We start from the raw sequence: 17,877 nt of genomic DNA, 5'->3' as shown, positions 1-17,877 counted from the left end.
AAGGGAGTCAGTCAACAATTCCTAAATCAATTAAGATGTTGCTGGGGGCTTGGCAAGCTTCCACCAAATGCAAAATACCTGGGTGTAACACTGTTCTTTTCAACCAATAGAAGTAAAGACCTCAAACAATAAAAGAAAATTTGGAAAATAAGCTTTGTGGCTGGAAGAGTAAAAATTTATCTTAGCGAGACAAAGCGACTCTCATTAAATCTGTGAAACAGGCCATCCCGGCCTACACGATGTCAGCTATACAATTCCCCAAAGAGTTCTGCTATCAGATGGATGTTATTATCAAACGATTCCAGTGGAATCCAAAATCCAAATCTAGGTCCTTTTTGACCCCCATGGCATGGTCATCTTTATATTGGCCACAAAAGGAAGGTGGTTTGGGATTTAAAAGATCATGGGACTTCAACCAAGCTCTCCTTTCCAAACTTGCATGGTGGGTTCTAACCGAGAAGAACTGTTTGTGTGTCAATGTACTCCGGGCTAAATATAAAGTCAGAAATAATTGGTTGAATTAGCAAACAGTGGGAAGCTCATCACCATTTTGGAGAAGTGTGGAAGGAACCAAAAGTTTGTTATCTCGGTGTGCTTGCCTCCTGGTAGGAAATGTGAACTCAATAAGGACTTGGAATGACCCTTGGATTCTTGACCTCCCATCTTTCATTCCAATTCCTAAAGGAGCTAACCCCGGCTCTGCCATATTAGTGTCACAATTACTCAATCAGAACACTTGGGATTTAACCAAGATAAACAGCCTCTTTGATGAACACACAGTTAAGCTAATACAGAAAATCCCCCTCTCTTTAGTCTCCCAGAATGACAAATGGACTTGGACCCACACCATCACAGGAGATATGTAAGTCAAGTCTGCAAATTGGATAAGCAGAAACACAATTCCTCCGTCTAACCAAGATACAACCCGGGGCCAGATATGGAAAACAAAAATCCATGATAGGCTTAAAATGCTTTTATGGCGAATTACTGCAGATTGTCTCCCCACTAAAGTATTATTGTCTAGATTTTCTGATGTTGGTGACACCATTTGCCCTCTTTGCAAGTCTGAGGAAGAATCTTGTCTCCATCTTTTGCACTCTGCCCTTTTGCAAAGGCCATTTGGTTCCATAGCCAATGGGGCTTAAGAATGGAAGCCTTGAACTGCTGTCCACTTCCCAATTAATCAAGGTTTTTCTTTCTCTTCCATTTGAATTTGACACGGGGATTGCATAGGGATGAATTACTTCTGTTTGGGGCTATTGTTTGTGATGCTATATGGAAAACTAGAAACCATTTGAAGGTCTGACTCCCAACCTAGATGCAATGTGGCAGAAAATCTCAAGGACTACAGCAGAGCACAAATTGGTTTTTGTCAACTGTAAAGTTGTGATTTACAACTATTTTGTATTGGCTTTAATTTCGTGCCAAATTTGATTGTAATTATACAAAACAGATCAAGGCTTGTGCACTACAATATCTTGCACAACTAACAAAACTTTGGTTCTTTGTCTCTTTTGACTTTATGCATCTCTGTGCACAAAAATATATATATATTCCAAAAAAAATATATATATATATATTTATATAAATATCACCACAAATTTCTCTTACAAATGGATATGCCTAGCTCTCTCTTTCTGTACAAGTTAGAAAAGAACCAAAAAGTGAGAGACAGAAGAATTTCAAATCCCCACCATCCTGTTCTTTCCCCTGTCTGTCTCTGACAATAGAAAGCGTTCATATTTCTCTTGTAATTCAAGAAAACCCAACAAAGTAAGCATTTTCTTTCACTTCCTTACCCTCTTTTTTTTGGTTACTTCAAGAAATCTATGAAAAGAACAAAAGCTTTTATGTTTTATGTAGCTTTGCTCTTGAAATGGTGTGAAAACTCAAAACTTCCCTCAACTTAATTAAGCAATTCTGTTAGGTTCAGTTGAGGTGTCATGGCCCCTTGACTTTTCTAACACTTAGCATTGAGCTCAACCTACTGAATTTAACGGACATAAATTTCATTTCATTTCCTATTCTTTCTCATCTTCTCAGCAACCAAACATAATATTTTTTTTCTTCTTCTTTTTACACTTTTCTATGCGTCCTCTACAACTTTTAGCTTCCATTCTATAATTTACAATCTGGGCATGTTCTTGTTTCTGTAAAATATCATTAGAAGGAGAAGATGGATGGAATAGACAGAGCAAGAGGCTTTGAAAGGCCAAGGCGTAGCTTTAGCAGAAGCGTAAGCAGGAGCATGAACAAGAAAAGTTGGAGCATTGAAGATGTATTTTCAGGTGCTAGCCACTCTCTCCGAAACAGTCATGTTGATGAAGATGAAGAAGCTCTAAAATGGGCTGCCATAGAGAAATTACCCACCTATGATCGCCTCAGAGCAAGTATTATAAATTCTTTTATGGATAATGAGGTTCATGCTGACAAAATGAAGCACAAAAAAGTGGATGTAAGAAAGCTAGATTTGGATGACAGACAAAAATTCATCAACAGGTTTTTTAAGGTTGCTGAGGAAGATAATGAGAAGTTCTTGAAGAAGTTTAGAAATAGAATTGATAGGTAAGTTCTTTGTTACTCTCTCTCTCTCTCTCTCTCTCATGGGCTTCCTTCAACCATTCTGTATGTAATTATTATCTCAAAGGTGACAAGGGACGTTCTTCATGTTCCCTTTCCTTCTATATAGTTGAAGCAATATTTGACAGGACAAGTAACATATTTCTTTCTCTCGATAATGTATTGAGTTTGTTGGGGTGAACCCAACTAAGTCAACTCAATTGAGTCAACACTCAACAATATCTAGGTTCAATTTTGTTCTAAATTGTTGTCTAATCTATTTGCTTATGTTTTAATTTTAGGGTTGGTATCCAACTTCCTACTGTTGAAGTTAGGTTTAATCATTTAACGATTGAAGCCGATTGCTATGTTGGCACAAGAGCTCTTCCCACTCTTCCAAATGTTGTCTGCAATATTGCAGAATCGGCACTTGGTTTGCTTGGGATTAGACTGGCTAAGAGAAGAAAATTAACAATTGTCAAGGATGCCTCAGGAATTATTAAGCCATCCAGGTATATATAAATTAAGGTTCTAATTTAGGATGTGCTTATTATCAAATTCAAGGAAGAATGACATCATTTGAGTTAAAAATCAACTTCAAGTTGTATTAAATTTCTAAAATGAAAAATGAAATATACAATGACAATAATATGTCATCAGGTGCTATTTATATAATCTAGTAAATTGCTGACTTTCCATTGAACATGCATTTTCTACAAAATATTCTGACTTTCTCCCAAATCATACCATCTCCCAAAATGTACAGACTATCCCACAAAATATACAAATTTTCCCCAAAAAATAAATAAACTTTACCACCGAATATGTAGATTTTCCCACACAATGTACAACATTTCCCACAAAATGAACAGAATTTCCCACCGAATATACAGATTTTCCTACAAAATGTACAAATTTTCCTACAGAATATATAGAATTTCTTGTGAGATGTTTAAACTTTTAAGCAAAATGTTTAAACTTTTCCCTGGAATATCAGGCTTTTTTGCAAATTTGACCGGCTTTTCCATAGAATATACAACTTTCCCAAAAAATATATATACAAACTTTTCTATTGAATAAACAAACTTTCCCGCGAAATATGCAGGCTTTCTCATAGAATATTCAGATTGTCCACGAAATGTATAAACTTTCCCTAAAGAATATATAGATTTTCCCACAAAATGTACAAACTTCCCAATTAAATTAATAGACTTTTTCACAAAATGTATAAACTTTCCTATAAAATATGCATACATTTTCGTGAAATGTAAAAACTTTCCTACAAAATACATAGACTTTCCTATAGAATGTACATTCATTCTTGGATGTAAACTCCCTGTAATAGTTAAATGATCATACCCCTCCCCCACCTATCAAATTAAAAAAATGGATTAAACGATTGTACTGTTTCTAATTTTACTAATGGTTTTGAAGTAACCATTAGAATTTGTTTTGTTATAGGATGACCCTTTTGTTAGGGCCTCCATCTTCTGGGAAAACAACCCTTTTGCTGGCATTGGCCGGAAAATTGGACTCAAGCCTGAAGGTTAGCTCATGTCAACAATGACTAATTATTTTTTTAAAACAAAAGATAAAGGGTTGCCTTTTTTTCTTTATTAAAAAAACTGAAAAAAAAAAGAAAAAAAAAAAAAAGAAAAAAAGAAAAGACAAGGGTATCTAGCTAACAATAATTTCATGGAACAGGTTACAGGAAAAATCACTTACAATGGCCACAGGCTAAATGAATTTGAGCCTAAGAAGACATCTGCATACGTTAGCCAAAATGATGTCCATGTTGGGGAAATGACTGTGAAAGAAATTCTAGATTTCTCTGCAAGGTGCCAAGGGGTTGGAACCCGATATGGTAATTTGCAAAAACAAAAATTATATTACTTTTTTACTTACTAATAATTATTTACCACATCAGTAATTTGTAAAAATTTAAAAAAATAATTTGTACACTTAGCATTTTCTTATGTTAATTAATCCCTATGTTTTTGTTCTAAAAAAATGATAACAATTTGATCAATTTTATTTTGGTATAGAACTCTTAACTGAACTTGCTAAAAGAGAAAAGGATGCGGGGATATTTCCGGAGGTAGAAGTCGATCTTTTTATGAAGGTACATACTACATATGCATGTAGGACATATATTTAAATTTAGTATATAATATTAATTTGTTCACACTTAATTTTTGATATTTTAGTTATCTTCCAAGTTAATAATTGTTGTTGGTATTTCTTATTTAGGCAACAGCAATGGAAGGAGTTGAGAGCAGTCTCATTACTGACTATACCCTCAGAGTAAGTTACAATACAACCACAAAATATGGTCTTCTATTTGAAGAACTGTGTTTCACTATCAAAATTTTATTTCTTAAATCCTTATTACTGATAGCTTCGTCCTTCATGTCATTTAAAATTATTTTTATTGCTACGAAGTTCCAACCAAGCCACTTCTTTTATATATATATTTTTTTTTAATGGAAAAGTTAACATATGCTCGCATTGGTTTAGGAAATATTTTTAAAAACTTTTTTTTTAGGAAAAAAAAGACTAATATAAAAATTGTAGCATCTGGGTTTGATTGAAAATTTATTTTAATCCTCTAACTTTACTTTTGTTCAATTGAATCATCTAGGTTTCAAATTTATTTAATTCAAATCTTTCATCCAATTCTGTTAAAAAATTTCCGTTAATTATGAAAATTCCTAATTATTAAAAAAAGATTTTTTGGAAAAAAAATATAACATAAAAAATCTATAAATTTTTTTTTATTAATTTTATAGATTTTAACATGTGAGAAAAATATTTGTAATGGCATTTTTTTAACGAAGCTGGACAAAAAGATTTGCATTGAATAAATTTGAAATTTAGATAATTCAATTAAACTAAGTAAAGTTAGTGAACTGAAATAAATTTTAGTCAAACTTAAAAGGTGCAATTTGCATTTTAACAAAAAAGTAACTATTTTTTTTTATAGCTTTTAATATTTCATATAAAAGTTTGAATCAAAACTTTCTTAAAATGGTTTTATTAGTAAATACAATAAGGGCAAGTCTATAGCGAATACTTTTACTGCTTTCAGTTTCTCACATATTAGGAGACAAGGTAATTTTGCTATTCATAATATTGCTAGACTTGTTAGCGATTTCTTGGTGTGAATGGAGAATGTTCCTCCACACCTCAATACTATAATCTTTGCCGATGTAGCTAATATTTCTTAATACAGTCTTCTCTCTCTCTCTCTCTCTCTCTCTCTCTCTCTCTCTCTCTCTCTCTCTCTCTCTCTCTCTCTCTCTCTAAAAAGGGATTCCATTCATGACCTTTTAGCAACTCAATTCCAACTTTTGAGTTGAACAGATTTTAGGGCTTGATATATGCAAAGACACCATTGTCGGAGATGAAATGCGACGAGGGATATCAGGTGGACAGAAAAAACGAGTAACAACAGGTTAATTAACTATTTAAGATTCTTCTTTATCTTATAATTAGTTAACTACAAGAATTCAATTTCATTTTTTTTCTACCTAATTGCATTCTTTATATGAAAAGTGGAGATAGGCTTAAAAGAAGAATTGTAAGATTATATATATAGTAACATATGTTTAAAAAAAAAAAATGCTAGTATCACATACTTTCACGCACTTTTTGTCCAACTGTCTTGTATAACATACTGCGATTGACTATCCGTTACTATCATATGTACCTACTTTTTTTTTCTTCATAACCAATAATGTATCATGTAAGATAATTGTGGCAAAATGTATAATATTAGCGCTATTGTTAAAAATATAATATTAACTCATCACCCCCACCCTCATCAAAAGAAAAAAAAATTATAATTTTAAAGTCAACCTTTACCCTTTCTTTGAGGAAATGTCAACCTTGACCTTGTATACAATACCGCATTTTTTAAGAATAAAAATGTCTCATGCGCATCCATTTTTTAAGAATAAAATTCCAAATTAAAGGTCCACGGAACCGGAGGAAATTACACTATTAAAATAACAAAGTCTACCTTGAGCAACATTCTTAAGTGGTAATGGGATTAGTTTATCTTAATAAGCCATATAATTATAACAACCTCCTTGGATATGTATCTTAGATATGTATCATCAATTGATCACAAATTTTAATTAATTCAATTAATAAAATATTTTGTCATTCGAACAATAAATGTGACATCGAATCTTGCTTATACAAGAAAATAATCCTATAACCATAGTTATTACTACCTACTACTATGCACTTTTAGCATAATAGTCACTCTACACGTACAAAATTCTTATAAGATAGGGGGTAAAGGCTGGAAATCAGGTCTCTAGGAAAAAACTACACACATATATATACTTAGATTATACTAGAGTAAAATTACTATATTGTATAAAAAAATAATAATGATAAATTAAAAAAATATTACTACCCAAAGTATGATTGCATGCATATGTAGGGATAGATTTCAACTCGAGTGGATTCATTATGAAAATAATAAATAATAAACCCAAGTTTTGGAACAATGTCAGCTCAATTAAGTATCAATTGGGCCTAGTATGTGTTACTAATAGTAGTATTTTAAAGAGTAGCTTATCTAGAATTGGTTGTTTTCATGGTAAAAATTTGGTCAATATACAGGAGAGATGATTGTTGGGCCCACAAAAACACTATTCATGGATGAGATATCAACTGGTCTAGATAGCTCCACAGCATACCAAATAGTGAAATGCTTGCAGCAGATTGTACACCTCACTGAGGCCACCATATTGATGTCCCTACTCCAGCCTGCTCCTGAGACGTTCGATCTGTTTGATGATGTCATTCTCCTATCAGAGGGTCAGATTGTCTACCAAGGCCCACGAGAGTACATACTCCAATTCTTTGAAACATGTGGCTTCAAGTGTCCAGAGAGAAAGGGCCCCGCTGATTTCTTACAAGAGGTAAACTTATCAACAAATACATCCATTTCATAATAATTTTCTTTATCATCATGCCAAACGAGTAGTCTATTTTTGGTGTAAGCAGATTTAAATTTCAGATCTCTTATTTAAAAATAAAACACTTTACTAATTAAATTAACTATTCAAAAATAAAACACTTTACTAATTAAGTTAACTAGAATCCACTATGATAAATCTAGTTTAATATGGTAGCATAAAACATACCTTGTGAATAGTTCCCCCCCAAAAAAAAAATTAATATATATATATATATAATTATTTTAATGTTTTCAAAATTTAGTCTATAAAAATAAGAGTTCCCCACCCCCAAAAAAAATATTTGAATTAGTCTAATGATGCTCTTAAAAAGAATAATTGGTCTAATAGTTATAGAAATATAACTTTATTTTTTGTAATTTTATTTTTTATTGTAAAATGTGTTCTTATATCTGTTAAATATTTGATAAAGTTTGACATCAAACATATTTGAATCTATCTTTTTTAACCTGCTATGTGACGATTAACAAGTCATTAACTCATTAAAAAAATCTTGTCACTAAAACTACACATGAAATGTGTCTTTAGCTGCCACATAATAGGTTAGAGTAAGATAGTTTCAAATATGTCTGGAGCCTAACTTATTCCTCCAAGTTTTTAATCATTCATATTTTTGAAAATTTCATTAATTCAATTGAAAGATTTTTTACTTACTTTAGTATAAAATTTGATAATTTGTATATAAAATGAAACTTTTAAAGAATTTCAATATGAAAATGGAAAAAATGAATTTTACTTTATGAAAGATTGCCATCAAACATAATTTTAATTGAAAATACTAAGCTCTTTTTTATTTTTGTTGGGTGTGTGTATATATATAACTTATCAAATAAAAAAGTTTATGTGTGTGTGTGTGTGTGTGTGTGTGTGTGTGTGTGTGTGTGTGTGTGTGTGTGTGTGTGTGTGTGTGTGTGTGTGTGCGCGCGTGTGTGGGGGGGGGGGGTTGTCTTGATAAATATATTAGTGCCGCAACTTAGCCCCCCTAAACAAAAATTGCTGACTCTGCTCCTACTTGTGGAGGACCAAATATAAGCCTTAAGCCTTATGGCTAATTCAGGCCCATTAATCTAATAGTTTAGTTATTAGCTTGATCCCATTTGTGAGGACAAGGTTTCTCTCCAATTTAGTTTGGAGAGAAACCCTTCAAATTCCTACTATATCTTTTTACTCGATGTAAATTTTGATAATCTAATCATTAGATTGCATGTTCTTTATATTCTTAACGCGCATGTCAAATTTCGTTGAAATCGGATATTATTTATTATTCAAACGATAAACTTATTTTTATGCATAATTTTAGACCATAAAAATTTGAAATTTAAACATTTAATTGATAACATATCTATTAATCTTTGGTATTTTTAAAATTTTGCAAGCATGGAGGAAATAATAAGAACATGCAAATCAACGATTAGATTTTCTAATTTCAAATCTAATAAAAAGATATAGGATGAGTTTGATGGGTTTCTGTCTAAACTAGTTTGAAGATAAACATTTTCCCATTTGTGAACAAATCTGCATGAGTTCTAATTGGCTTTTGGCAACTCACCATTTTTAGTAAGGAAAATGTTTCTCTCCAAACCAGTTCAAAGAAAAACTTTTCAAAGTCCTCTTATATATTTTTGTTGGATGTAAATTTTGAAAATCTAACCGTTAGATTGCATGTTTTAATTATATCATATATGCTTGCAAAATGTTTAAATTTCAAGTTCTTACAGTATAAAATTATGCATAAAAATAAGTTTATTGATAGAATAGTAAATAACAACCGATTTGAACAAAATTTGACATCTGTGTTAAGAATATAAAGAAAATGCAATCCAATAATTAGATTTCAAAATTCATATAAAATCATTTGAAGGGTTGCTCTCCAAAATCCAAACTAATTTGGAGAGAAAATTTTTTTCCTTTTAGTAATAAATTGCTAAGGTCGACTCTATAATGAATAGTCCTAGGGGGTAATACAAAATTTAGCTAATCTACATAATAATATCTAAAAGTTGAATGGTATAATTTAATGTTATCACGCTCCTATTAAGCCACATCATTAGCCACACCACCTATTTTTATTAATTTGTTTCTCTAATTTTTTATAATAATTAAATATATTAAATCATCTAAGATATTATTATAAGAACAAATAAATAAATTGTCCTGGATGAAGTGTAAAGTTAATCAGTTAATATATTCAATATTATAAAAAATTTAAAAGAATAAATCAATAAAAAAAAATGGTGATATGGCTGTTGATTCGGTCCAGTTTGGTCCATTTTTGCCCATTTTAGCTCACTTACGTCCATTTTGGTCTACATTGGTACATTCAGTCTAGTTTTGGTGCACTAGATCTATTTCGATACACTTTAGTCCATTCGGTCAATTTTGGTTTATTTTGGTCCAATTTGATCCTTTCAATCTACTTCAAGTCATCTCGGTCCATTTCAGTGTACTTACTTAAAAATAGGAAAAGACTTATATGGGTTGAGATTACCTATTCTAAATCCGACTTTATTAAAAAATATAGATGACAAAAAGTAATATTATTTTTAATTATTTAATTTAATGATCCGTGGTTATTATCCTTTTTATATTCTTTTTTCCCCTTAGGTGATATTTGTATTTTAGTTTTTTAGTGAATTACTCAATTCTAGTGTTTTTAGATGATATAATTTTAATTTGAAGACTAATTTCCAAATCAAATAGAAAATAGGAGATTGTTATAACTATGGTTCTCTAAAGCTTTTAAATGATTCACCATGACAAAAATTCATTTACAAATTAATTAATTGTCCCCTTCATTCTCTAACAAGAATGATGATATATATTTTCATACAAGTACTCAAAATAATTAATATGACAAAACCAGGTTGCACAAAGCAAGTTGCTTATGTTGATGACTTTATTGTGTTGTTCGAAGAAGCACTAAACTTTTTATTGAACAAAAATTAAAATAAAAAATATCGACACAAAAAATTGTAACAGTCCCCACGCATTATGTGGGCCTATGACTAGTTATAGATTTGATGTGGGTAAGATTGGATAATATGTGTGATATATAACAATCATTTATCTTATTGACATTTTTTGCTCTCACTTAGAAGAAGAATTTGGTTCCAAATTAACTTTCTTTCATATTATTGTAACTATCAAATTATCAAGAATAAAAATAAAAAATCATCTCTAATTGACTATAAATAGCATATATTATTTGTATAAATAATTGTAATGCCTATAACAATTTTGGTGCTTTTTAAAAAATCTTTTCTAAAAACAATGTTTGAAGAAATTATACCAAGGGGGCAGAGAGAGAGAGAGAGAGAGAGAGAGAGAGGGATTTTTAGAAGGCCAATTTTTTTAGAGAAAAAGTCATTACTTAATTAATCAATTTATCAGTGCATAATAATTAATCACAAGTTATTCGATATAATTCTTATAGGTTACGTCAAGGAAGGATCAAGAGCAATATTGGACAGATAGAACAAGACCATACCACTACACATCAGTGTCTGAATTCGCTAGCCAGTTCAAGCGATTCCATGTGGGCATGCAGCTTGAAAATGAGTTGTCAATACCTTATAACAAGGCCAATGGCCATAGGGCAGCCCTAGTTTTCAAGAAATATTCAGTCCCAAAAATGGAACTCTTAAAGGCATGCTTTGACAAAGAATGGCTATTGATTAAGAGGAACTCTTTTATCTATGTGTTCAAGACGGTACAAATTATTATAGGGGCAATCATACTGGCCACACTTTTTTTGAGGACAACAATGAACACAAGGAATGAAGAAGATGGGGCAGTATATATTGGAGCACTACTATTTTCCATGATGATTAACATGTTCAATGGCTTTGCTGAGGTATCACTGACCATTGCAAGGCTTCCAGTTTTTTTCAAGCAGAGAGACATCCTCTTTCACCCAGTTTGGACTTTCACACTACCAAACATGGTTCTCCGGATCCCCATATCTGTTCTCGAGTCCGTTGTTTGGACAGTCATTACATACTACTCCATAGGATTTGCCCCTGAAGCTAGCAGGTAATTAAACCAATATTTCAATATCTATCTCCCATCGGTTAATATGGTTTGGTGCATAATAAAAGTGATGTTAATGGTGGATCTATGTGAAATGATATTGGTTCAATTATAACTGACCATGTTAACCATTGTGAAAAAATGTTAAGAAATGTGTCACTAGTTCACTTTAACATAATATCTTCTTGATAGGCCAAGAATATATTGACCCTTTTGGTAACTTAATCAAATTAATTAACTAAGTGAAATTAATTAGATTCAATTACATGCAATAAGCGTGGTAGCACAAACAAATCACTAACTAAGTTAAATACAGCGGAAAATAAATTTGACACAGGTTATTTATTTACAAATGGAAAAAACTATTGAGGCAAAAACCCCACCGGATGAATTTAAAGTCACCACTCCCGAAAATCCACTATTATCAAAACAAGCGATTACAAGTAAAAGGAATTCTAGTACCTAATATCAACCTATAGTTGAACCCTTACCCCAATACCCAATTGGACTTGTGATGTAACGGCAATCTCTATGTTTAATGCATAAATCCCAGTACGTGACTAACCAATGATGCACAAATTCCAGTACGTAATTAACACACCAACTTGAGGAAGATGTTGGCTGCAAAGTTTTTCAATTCATCTAACAATGAAGATCAGGAAGCTCCTTGGTCACAAAATCTTTGGCGCAAAGACGTAGTAGCTTCTAGAGAGAATATGATGAACTAGGGAAAATTCTGTCTCCGGTTTCAATTTGCATGCACAATGACTTTTCATCAAGTTGCATAACCTTGCATCCCTTTGACAACCCTTAAAATAATCCCTATATATGTCTAGGGTTGTGAGAAAAGAAATCCTACACAAATATACATGGATATGTGTGAAATCAGATCTGGAAATTTGAATTTCGTAATTCTCGATAGATACAACTTTTGTCGAGCTGTTGTCGAGTATCAACATTAAACTTTGATAGATATGATCTGTTAAGCTATATGTTGAGTTTTAATGAACAGCACTTCTTCACTTGTTTCTTGGACAGATTTGCATGCTTTCAATACTAAACTTGAACTCGTGTTCCTTGAAGTACTAAATTCATCCTAAATCTACCCAATTATAAGTAAAGTATGTTTTGTCAAAGGATTAACCAATTTACATAACATATCTCTCTAACAAGTTCCACATATGTCCTAACACTTTAGAGGCACTAAAAAATTCCAGACAATTGAACATTCTATCCCAACCCCATGGACAGGTTCTTCAAGCAACTACTGTTGGTATTTCTGTTCCAACAAATGGCTGCTGGGCTCTTTAGGCTCATCTCTGCAGTCTGCAGGACTGTGATCATTGCCAACACTTGTGGAACTCTCACTCTCCTATTTGTGTTCCTACTTGGAGGTTTCATCCTTCCTAGAGGTTAGTAAAAAATCAAAATTTTTAACATAGATTTCAAAGCAGCGAAAACCTTTCTTAAAAACAAAAAAAAATTTACATTACAGTTTGTTGAACTAATTCAAAATTTGGTTTGATTATAACAGGTGAAATTCTAAAATGGTGGGTTTGGGGCTACTGGGTCTCACCTATGTCATACGGTTTCAATGCCATTGCTGTAAATGAAATGTTTGCTCCGAGGTGGATGAACAAATTGGTATATTTTTACGTTATACAGCCCATGCATATTTTTAGAAACATATTGAAACAAAGTTCAAAAGATAAGAACAAATTAAGAGAATTATGCTTTTGGTTCGCTAAAAAAATACCACTACAGGCTTCAGACAATGCAACCAGATTGGGTGTCGCAGTCCTTGAGAGCTTCGGTGTTTTCTCTGACAAAAACTGGTACTGGATTGGCGCAGGAGGACTGCTCGGGTTCACGGTTCTATTTAACGTCCTATACACCTTAGCACTTATGTACCTTAACCGTAAGGACAACATTCTGTTTAAGGGTGCATGTGAATTTGCGATTTCAATCTGTTTTCTTCAAAGTGACAATTTTTTATCTTTTCTCTTGTTCAATACACTAGCAATGGGAAAGCCACAAGCAATAATATCTGAAGAAGCTGCAGAAGAGATGGAAGCCGACTATAAAGAACCAAGTCTGAGAAGACCCGTGTCAAAGAGAGATTCTACTTCTCAATTATTGTCTCCTTCTGATGGAAACAATACAAGTATGCAACAAAACATTATTGGCAATTTTAGTCTTTTGCACAGTCAATCATCAATGTGAATTTCATTATGTTATTTGTTGCCTTACATGGACTCGGATTCACTCAGGAGAAATGGAAATCATGACTATGAGCAGCCGATCTAATAGTAATGGAATAAGTAGAAATGCTGGTTCGACTCTTGAGATAGCCAATGATGTTGCTCCCAAGAGAGGAATGGTTCTCCCATTCACTCCTTTGGCAATGTCTTTTGACAGTGTGAATTACTATGTGGACATGCCCGCTGTAATTGTCTACTGCCCATCTTCCATTCTCTTTCTACCAAAAAAAGATTATATGAATCATATATTATTTAAACATAAAATGGTGTCTCTAAATTAAGAATTTTTAAGTCTAGCTAAACTACCTCTATCACTTTGTGGTTTGACCAGGAAATGAAGGAACAAGGAGTAGCAGATGACAGGCTCCAATTACTTCGAGGAGTAATGGGGGCATTTAGGCCTGGGGTCTTAACAGCACTTATGGGAGTCAGTGGAGCCGGAAAGACAACATTGATGGATGTTTTAGCAGGAAGAAAAACAGGTGGTTACATCGAAGGTGATATTAGAATCTCTGGATTCCCTAAGATACAAGAAACGTTTGCAAGAATTTCTGGTTACTGTGAACAAACTGACATTCACTCGCCTCAAGTCACTGTGCAAGAATCCTTGATTTATTCAGCTTTCCTTCGTCTCCCTAAAGAAGTCAACATTGAAGAAAAGATGGTGTGAATTTAATATAACTCTTATAAACTGTTCTAAACCTCGTATGTAGCAACCTATAGGGGCTAAAACAATTCTTCTTGGGTTTATTCTTTTCAGATTTTTGTTCATGAAGTAATGGAATTGGTGGAGCTAGACAATCTGAAGGATGCTATAGTGGGGCTTCCAGGAATTACAGGGTTGTCAACAGAACAGCGGAAGAGGCTGACAATTGCAGTTGAGCTTGTTGCCAATCCTTCAATCATTTTCATGGATGAACCAACTTCAGGTCTTGATGCAAGGGCAGCAGCCATTGTCATGAGGACTGTGAGAAATACTGTAGATACTGGAAGAACAGTCGTGTGCACCATTCACCAGCCTAGCATTGATATTTTTGAAGCCTTTGATGATCTACTATTGATGAAGAGAGGACAAGTCATCTACTCTGGACCTTTGGGCCAAAATTCTCACAAAATCATAGAATATTTTGAGGTATTTTTTTCTACTTGATATTTTTCTTCATCCATTAGTTATAAAAGCATAATGCACTATCTGATTCAATACTCATTTTGCAGGCAATTCCTGGAGTCCCAAAAATCAAAGAGAAGTGCAACCCTGCAACATGGATGCTTGAAGTGAGCTCAATGGCCGCAGAAGTTAGGCTTGAAATTGACTTTGCTGAACACTTCAAGTCATCGTCCTTGCATCAGTAAGTCAAGATATTCATCATAGAAATACAAGAGCAAGAGTGATTACCAGTCTTGATCAAACATATGCATTTATGTGCAGGAGAAATAAGGCCTTGGTAAAAGAGTTAAGCACTCCACCACCCGGAGCAGTGGACCTATATTTTGCCACACAGTTCTCTCAATCCACATGGGAACAGTTCAAATCTTGTTTATGGAAGACATGGTGGACTTATTGGAGAAGTCCCGATTATAACCTTGTTAGATTCTTTTTCACCTTGGCTGCCGCCCTAATGGTTGGGACAATTTTCTGGAAAGTCGGAACTAAAAGGTCTTCTGTTTCCTTCAAATAATATAATTTGAATTATCTCATTGATTTTATGGGCAAAATAACTCAAATCTTCATCATTCTGTTGACTAATTTTTTTCAATGTCTAAAATATTTTATGGTATAGGGAGGCTGCAAGTGATCTTACTGCGATACTTGGAGCAATGTATGCAGCTGTAGTGTTTTTAGGAATTAATAATTGCTCAACAGTACAACCGATAGTAGCCATTGAAAGAACAGTGTTTTATCGAGAAAGAGCTGCAGGGATGTACTCTGCATTGCCTTATGCCCTTGCACAGGTTTGAATGCATTATTATTATCATTTTACTCTCAATGACTTCATGTCTTAAATAGGGAATATTAGGCATTCTAACATATTTTATAAAGACAACTTTTATCAGATTGTTGAAGAAACTTAACTATTTGAGATCATGAATTATGCTCATCTGTAAAACGTCCACTTGGCTGTTCACATAGTAGGCTCTCATTTTGTATGGTACTCCACTATCAAAAGAGTGTTAATTTCAGTAGTATCGTTGCAAATTACATTGGATTGTCTTTGATCTTTAAAGATCTAAATTTTCTAGGAGACCTCATTTGTTTTACAAGAGTACTCAAATTTTTCCAACCATATATTGAATTTCTAGGCCCGATTTTCACAAAGAGAACTTTTTAGTAGAATGTTAGCACTCAGTTCAATCGTTTCTAAATAAGAAAATAACTTTAATGTTTGATATGCAGGTGATTACTGAAATACCGTATGTGCTTGTTCAAACTTCATATTATACACTTATTGTGTATGCCATGGTGGGATTTCAATGGACAGCCACAAAATTCTTCTGGTTCTTCTTTGTCTCCTTGTTCTCCTTCCTATACTTCACATATTATGGAATGATGACTGTTTCCATGACACCAAACCACCAAGTAGCATCCATTTTTGCAGCAGCATTCTATTCTGTCTTCAATCTTTTCTCAGGCTTCTTTATCCCAGGACCTGTAAGCACCCAGTACTATTTCTCCTTTCAAAAATAACTTTTTAGGAATAAGCTAAATTATTCATTTTGACATATATTTCATTGATTTTTTAACTTTCAGAAAATTCCAAAGTGGTGGGTTTGGTATTATTGGATTTGCCCAGTAGCATGGACGTTGTATGGATTGATTGTGTCACAATATGGTGATATGGAGGCCACCATTAAAGTGCCTGGGATGGTAACTGACCCCACTATCAGTTGGTATATTGAAAACCATTTTGGGTATGATCCCAATTTCATGGGGCCTGTTGCTGGAGTTTTGGTTGGCTTCGCAGCCTTCTTTGCATTCATGTTTGCCTACTGCATAAAGACTCTAAACTTCCAGATCAGATAGAAGAGAGTTATGAAAGAAATTCTTGTTATAGCAGTTTCTACTAATCAAAGTGATTCCTATATATATATATATATATATATGTTAAGGATTTGTATTTGGTGGTCTACAAATGTCGTTTGTGAGGCTTGATGGAATTCAAGCCAAGGTGGAGATTTGTAGAATATGGCTTGAATAAGGAGTTCGACCCCTTGTTGGATTTGGATAAGGAAGGAATTTATTCATTTTGGGTTACCATTGTTGGAAGTTATCAAGCTCTATTAGAAGTCTTGTCTACTACTTGATTTGGAATTCTTTTTGGAATAAGAATGATTCTCCTTTTGTGTGTGGAAAAAAAATCTAGTCCTTCTTGGTTTTGGATATACTAACCGAGTCAAATCTCCTATATAAGCTACGAAAAATTAGAGAGAAAGAGAAGAGTGTGTGTGTGAGAAAAATGCTCTCTCTTTTTTGTTTGGTTATTTGATATTTGTGAGTTGCAATTTGGAATAGTGAGAGAGGTTTGTTATCGCTTGGTTTTGGTTTTGCAGTTTGGTGATTTGTTCTCTCTTTGATTTGTGCACAATTGGTATTCGGTATTTGGTATTTGTGAGCCTATGGTTCTTTGGTTTGTATTTAGTTCTTTGGTTTTGTATTTGTGAGAGAGAGCTATTTAGGTGTATTTGTGATTTGGGTTTGTGAGAGTGCCTCTACACCAATTTGTATTATCTCAAATTTAATATAGTGAAATTTATTCGTTGTCACCCATAGATGTAGACTATTGCTGAACCACGTAGATTCTTGGTGTTTTGTGTCTGTTTTCTTTTGGATTAATTTTCTTTGTTCCTATTGTTAGTTTGGAGATCTTTCATAAGTCTAAAATATTTTCACAATCAATCTTGGTAATTTGAGCTTCCGCTATTTTACAACAATATATACATATAACAGAAGCCATCCTTGACTGAAAATTCTGATAGTTGTATAAGGCTTCAATTTATTTTTGTAGGAAACTTGAGATGTCTTTTTTAATAATAAG

The 17,877-nt window shown here is 33.1% G+C and overlaps 1 protein-coding gene across 1 annotated transcript; it reads left to right on the top strand.

The window, feature by feature from the left end:
- Nucleotides 1-17,605, top strand: LOC126725368 (ABC transporter G family member 29-like). Its single transcript, XM_050430068.1, has 22 exons — nucleotides 1-1,188; nucleotides 2,168-2,565; nucleotides 2,862-3,071; nucleotides 4,021-4,105; nucleotides 4,264-4,423; nucleotides 4,605-4,681; nucleotides 4,810-4,863; nucleotides 5,923-6,013; nucleotides 7,195-7,496; nucleotides 10,987-11,585; nucleotides 12,834-12,994; nucleotides 13,117-13,226; nucleotides 13,347-13,500; nucleotides 13,603-13,746; nucleotides 13,853-14,028; nucleotides 14,175-14,507; nucleotides 14,604-14,975; nucleotides 15,059-15,192; nucleotides 15,273-15,500; nucleotides 15,625-15,796; nucleotides 16,239-16,493; nucleotides 16,593-17,605. The coding sequence occupies exons 1-22, from the start codon at nucleotides 1,135-1,137 to the stop codon at nucleotides 16,863-16,865; spliced, it is 4,542 nt and encodes a 1,513-aa protein (XP_050286025.1). The 5' UTR covers nucleotides 1-1,134; the 3' UTR covers nucleotides 16,866-17,605.
- The last annotated feature ends 272 nt before the right edge of the window (nucleotides 17,606-17,877 follow it).

Source organism: Quercus robur, chromosome 5 (genome assembly GCF_932294415.1).
Source record: "Quercus robur chromosome 5, dhQueRobu3.1, whole genome shotgun sequence".
In the NCBI taxonomy this organism is placed as follows: Eukaryota; Viridiplantae; Streptophyta; class Magnoliopsida; order Fagales; family Fagaceae; genus Quercus; species Quercus robur.
Note: the sequence above shows the minus strand (reverse complement) of the source record. Positions and strands in the feature narration are given on the sequence as shown.

Excerpts from the sequence above, each read along its gene's own strand:
- LOC126725368 (XM_050430068.1), top strand. The coding sequence starts at position 1,135 with ATGGGGCTTAAGAATGGAAGCCTTGAACTGCTGTCCACTTCCCAATTA. Across the intron at positions 2,566-2,861 it reads TTTAGAAATAGAATTGATAG|GGTTGGTATCCAACTTCCTA; the intron begins GTAAGTTCTTTG and ends TTTTAATTTTAG. Across the intron at positions 6,014-7,194 it reads GAAAAAACGAGTAACAACAG|GAGAGATGATTGTTGGGCCC; the intron begins GTTAATTAACTA and ends GTCAATATACAG.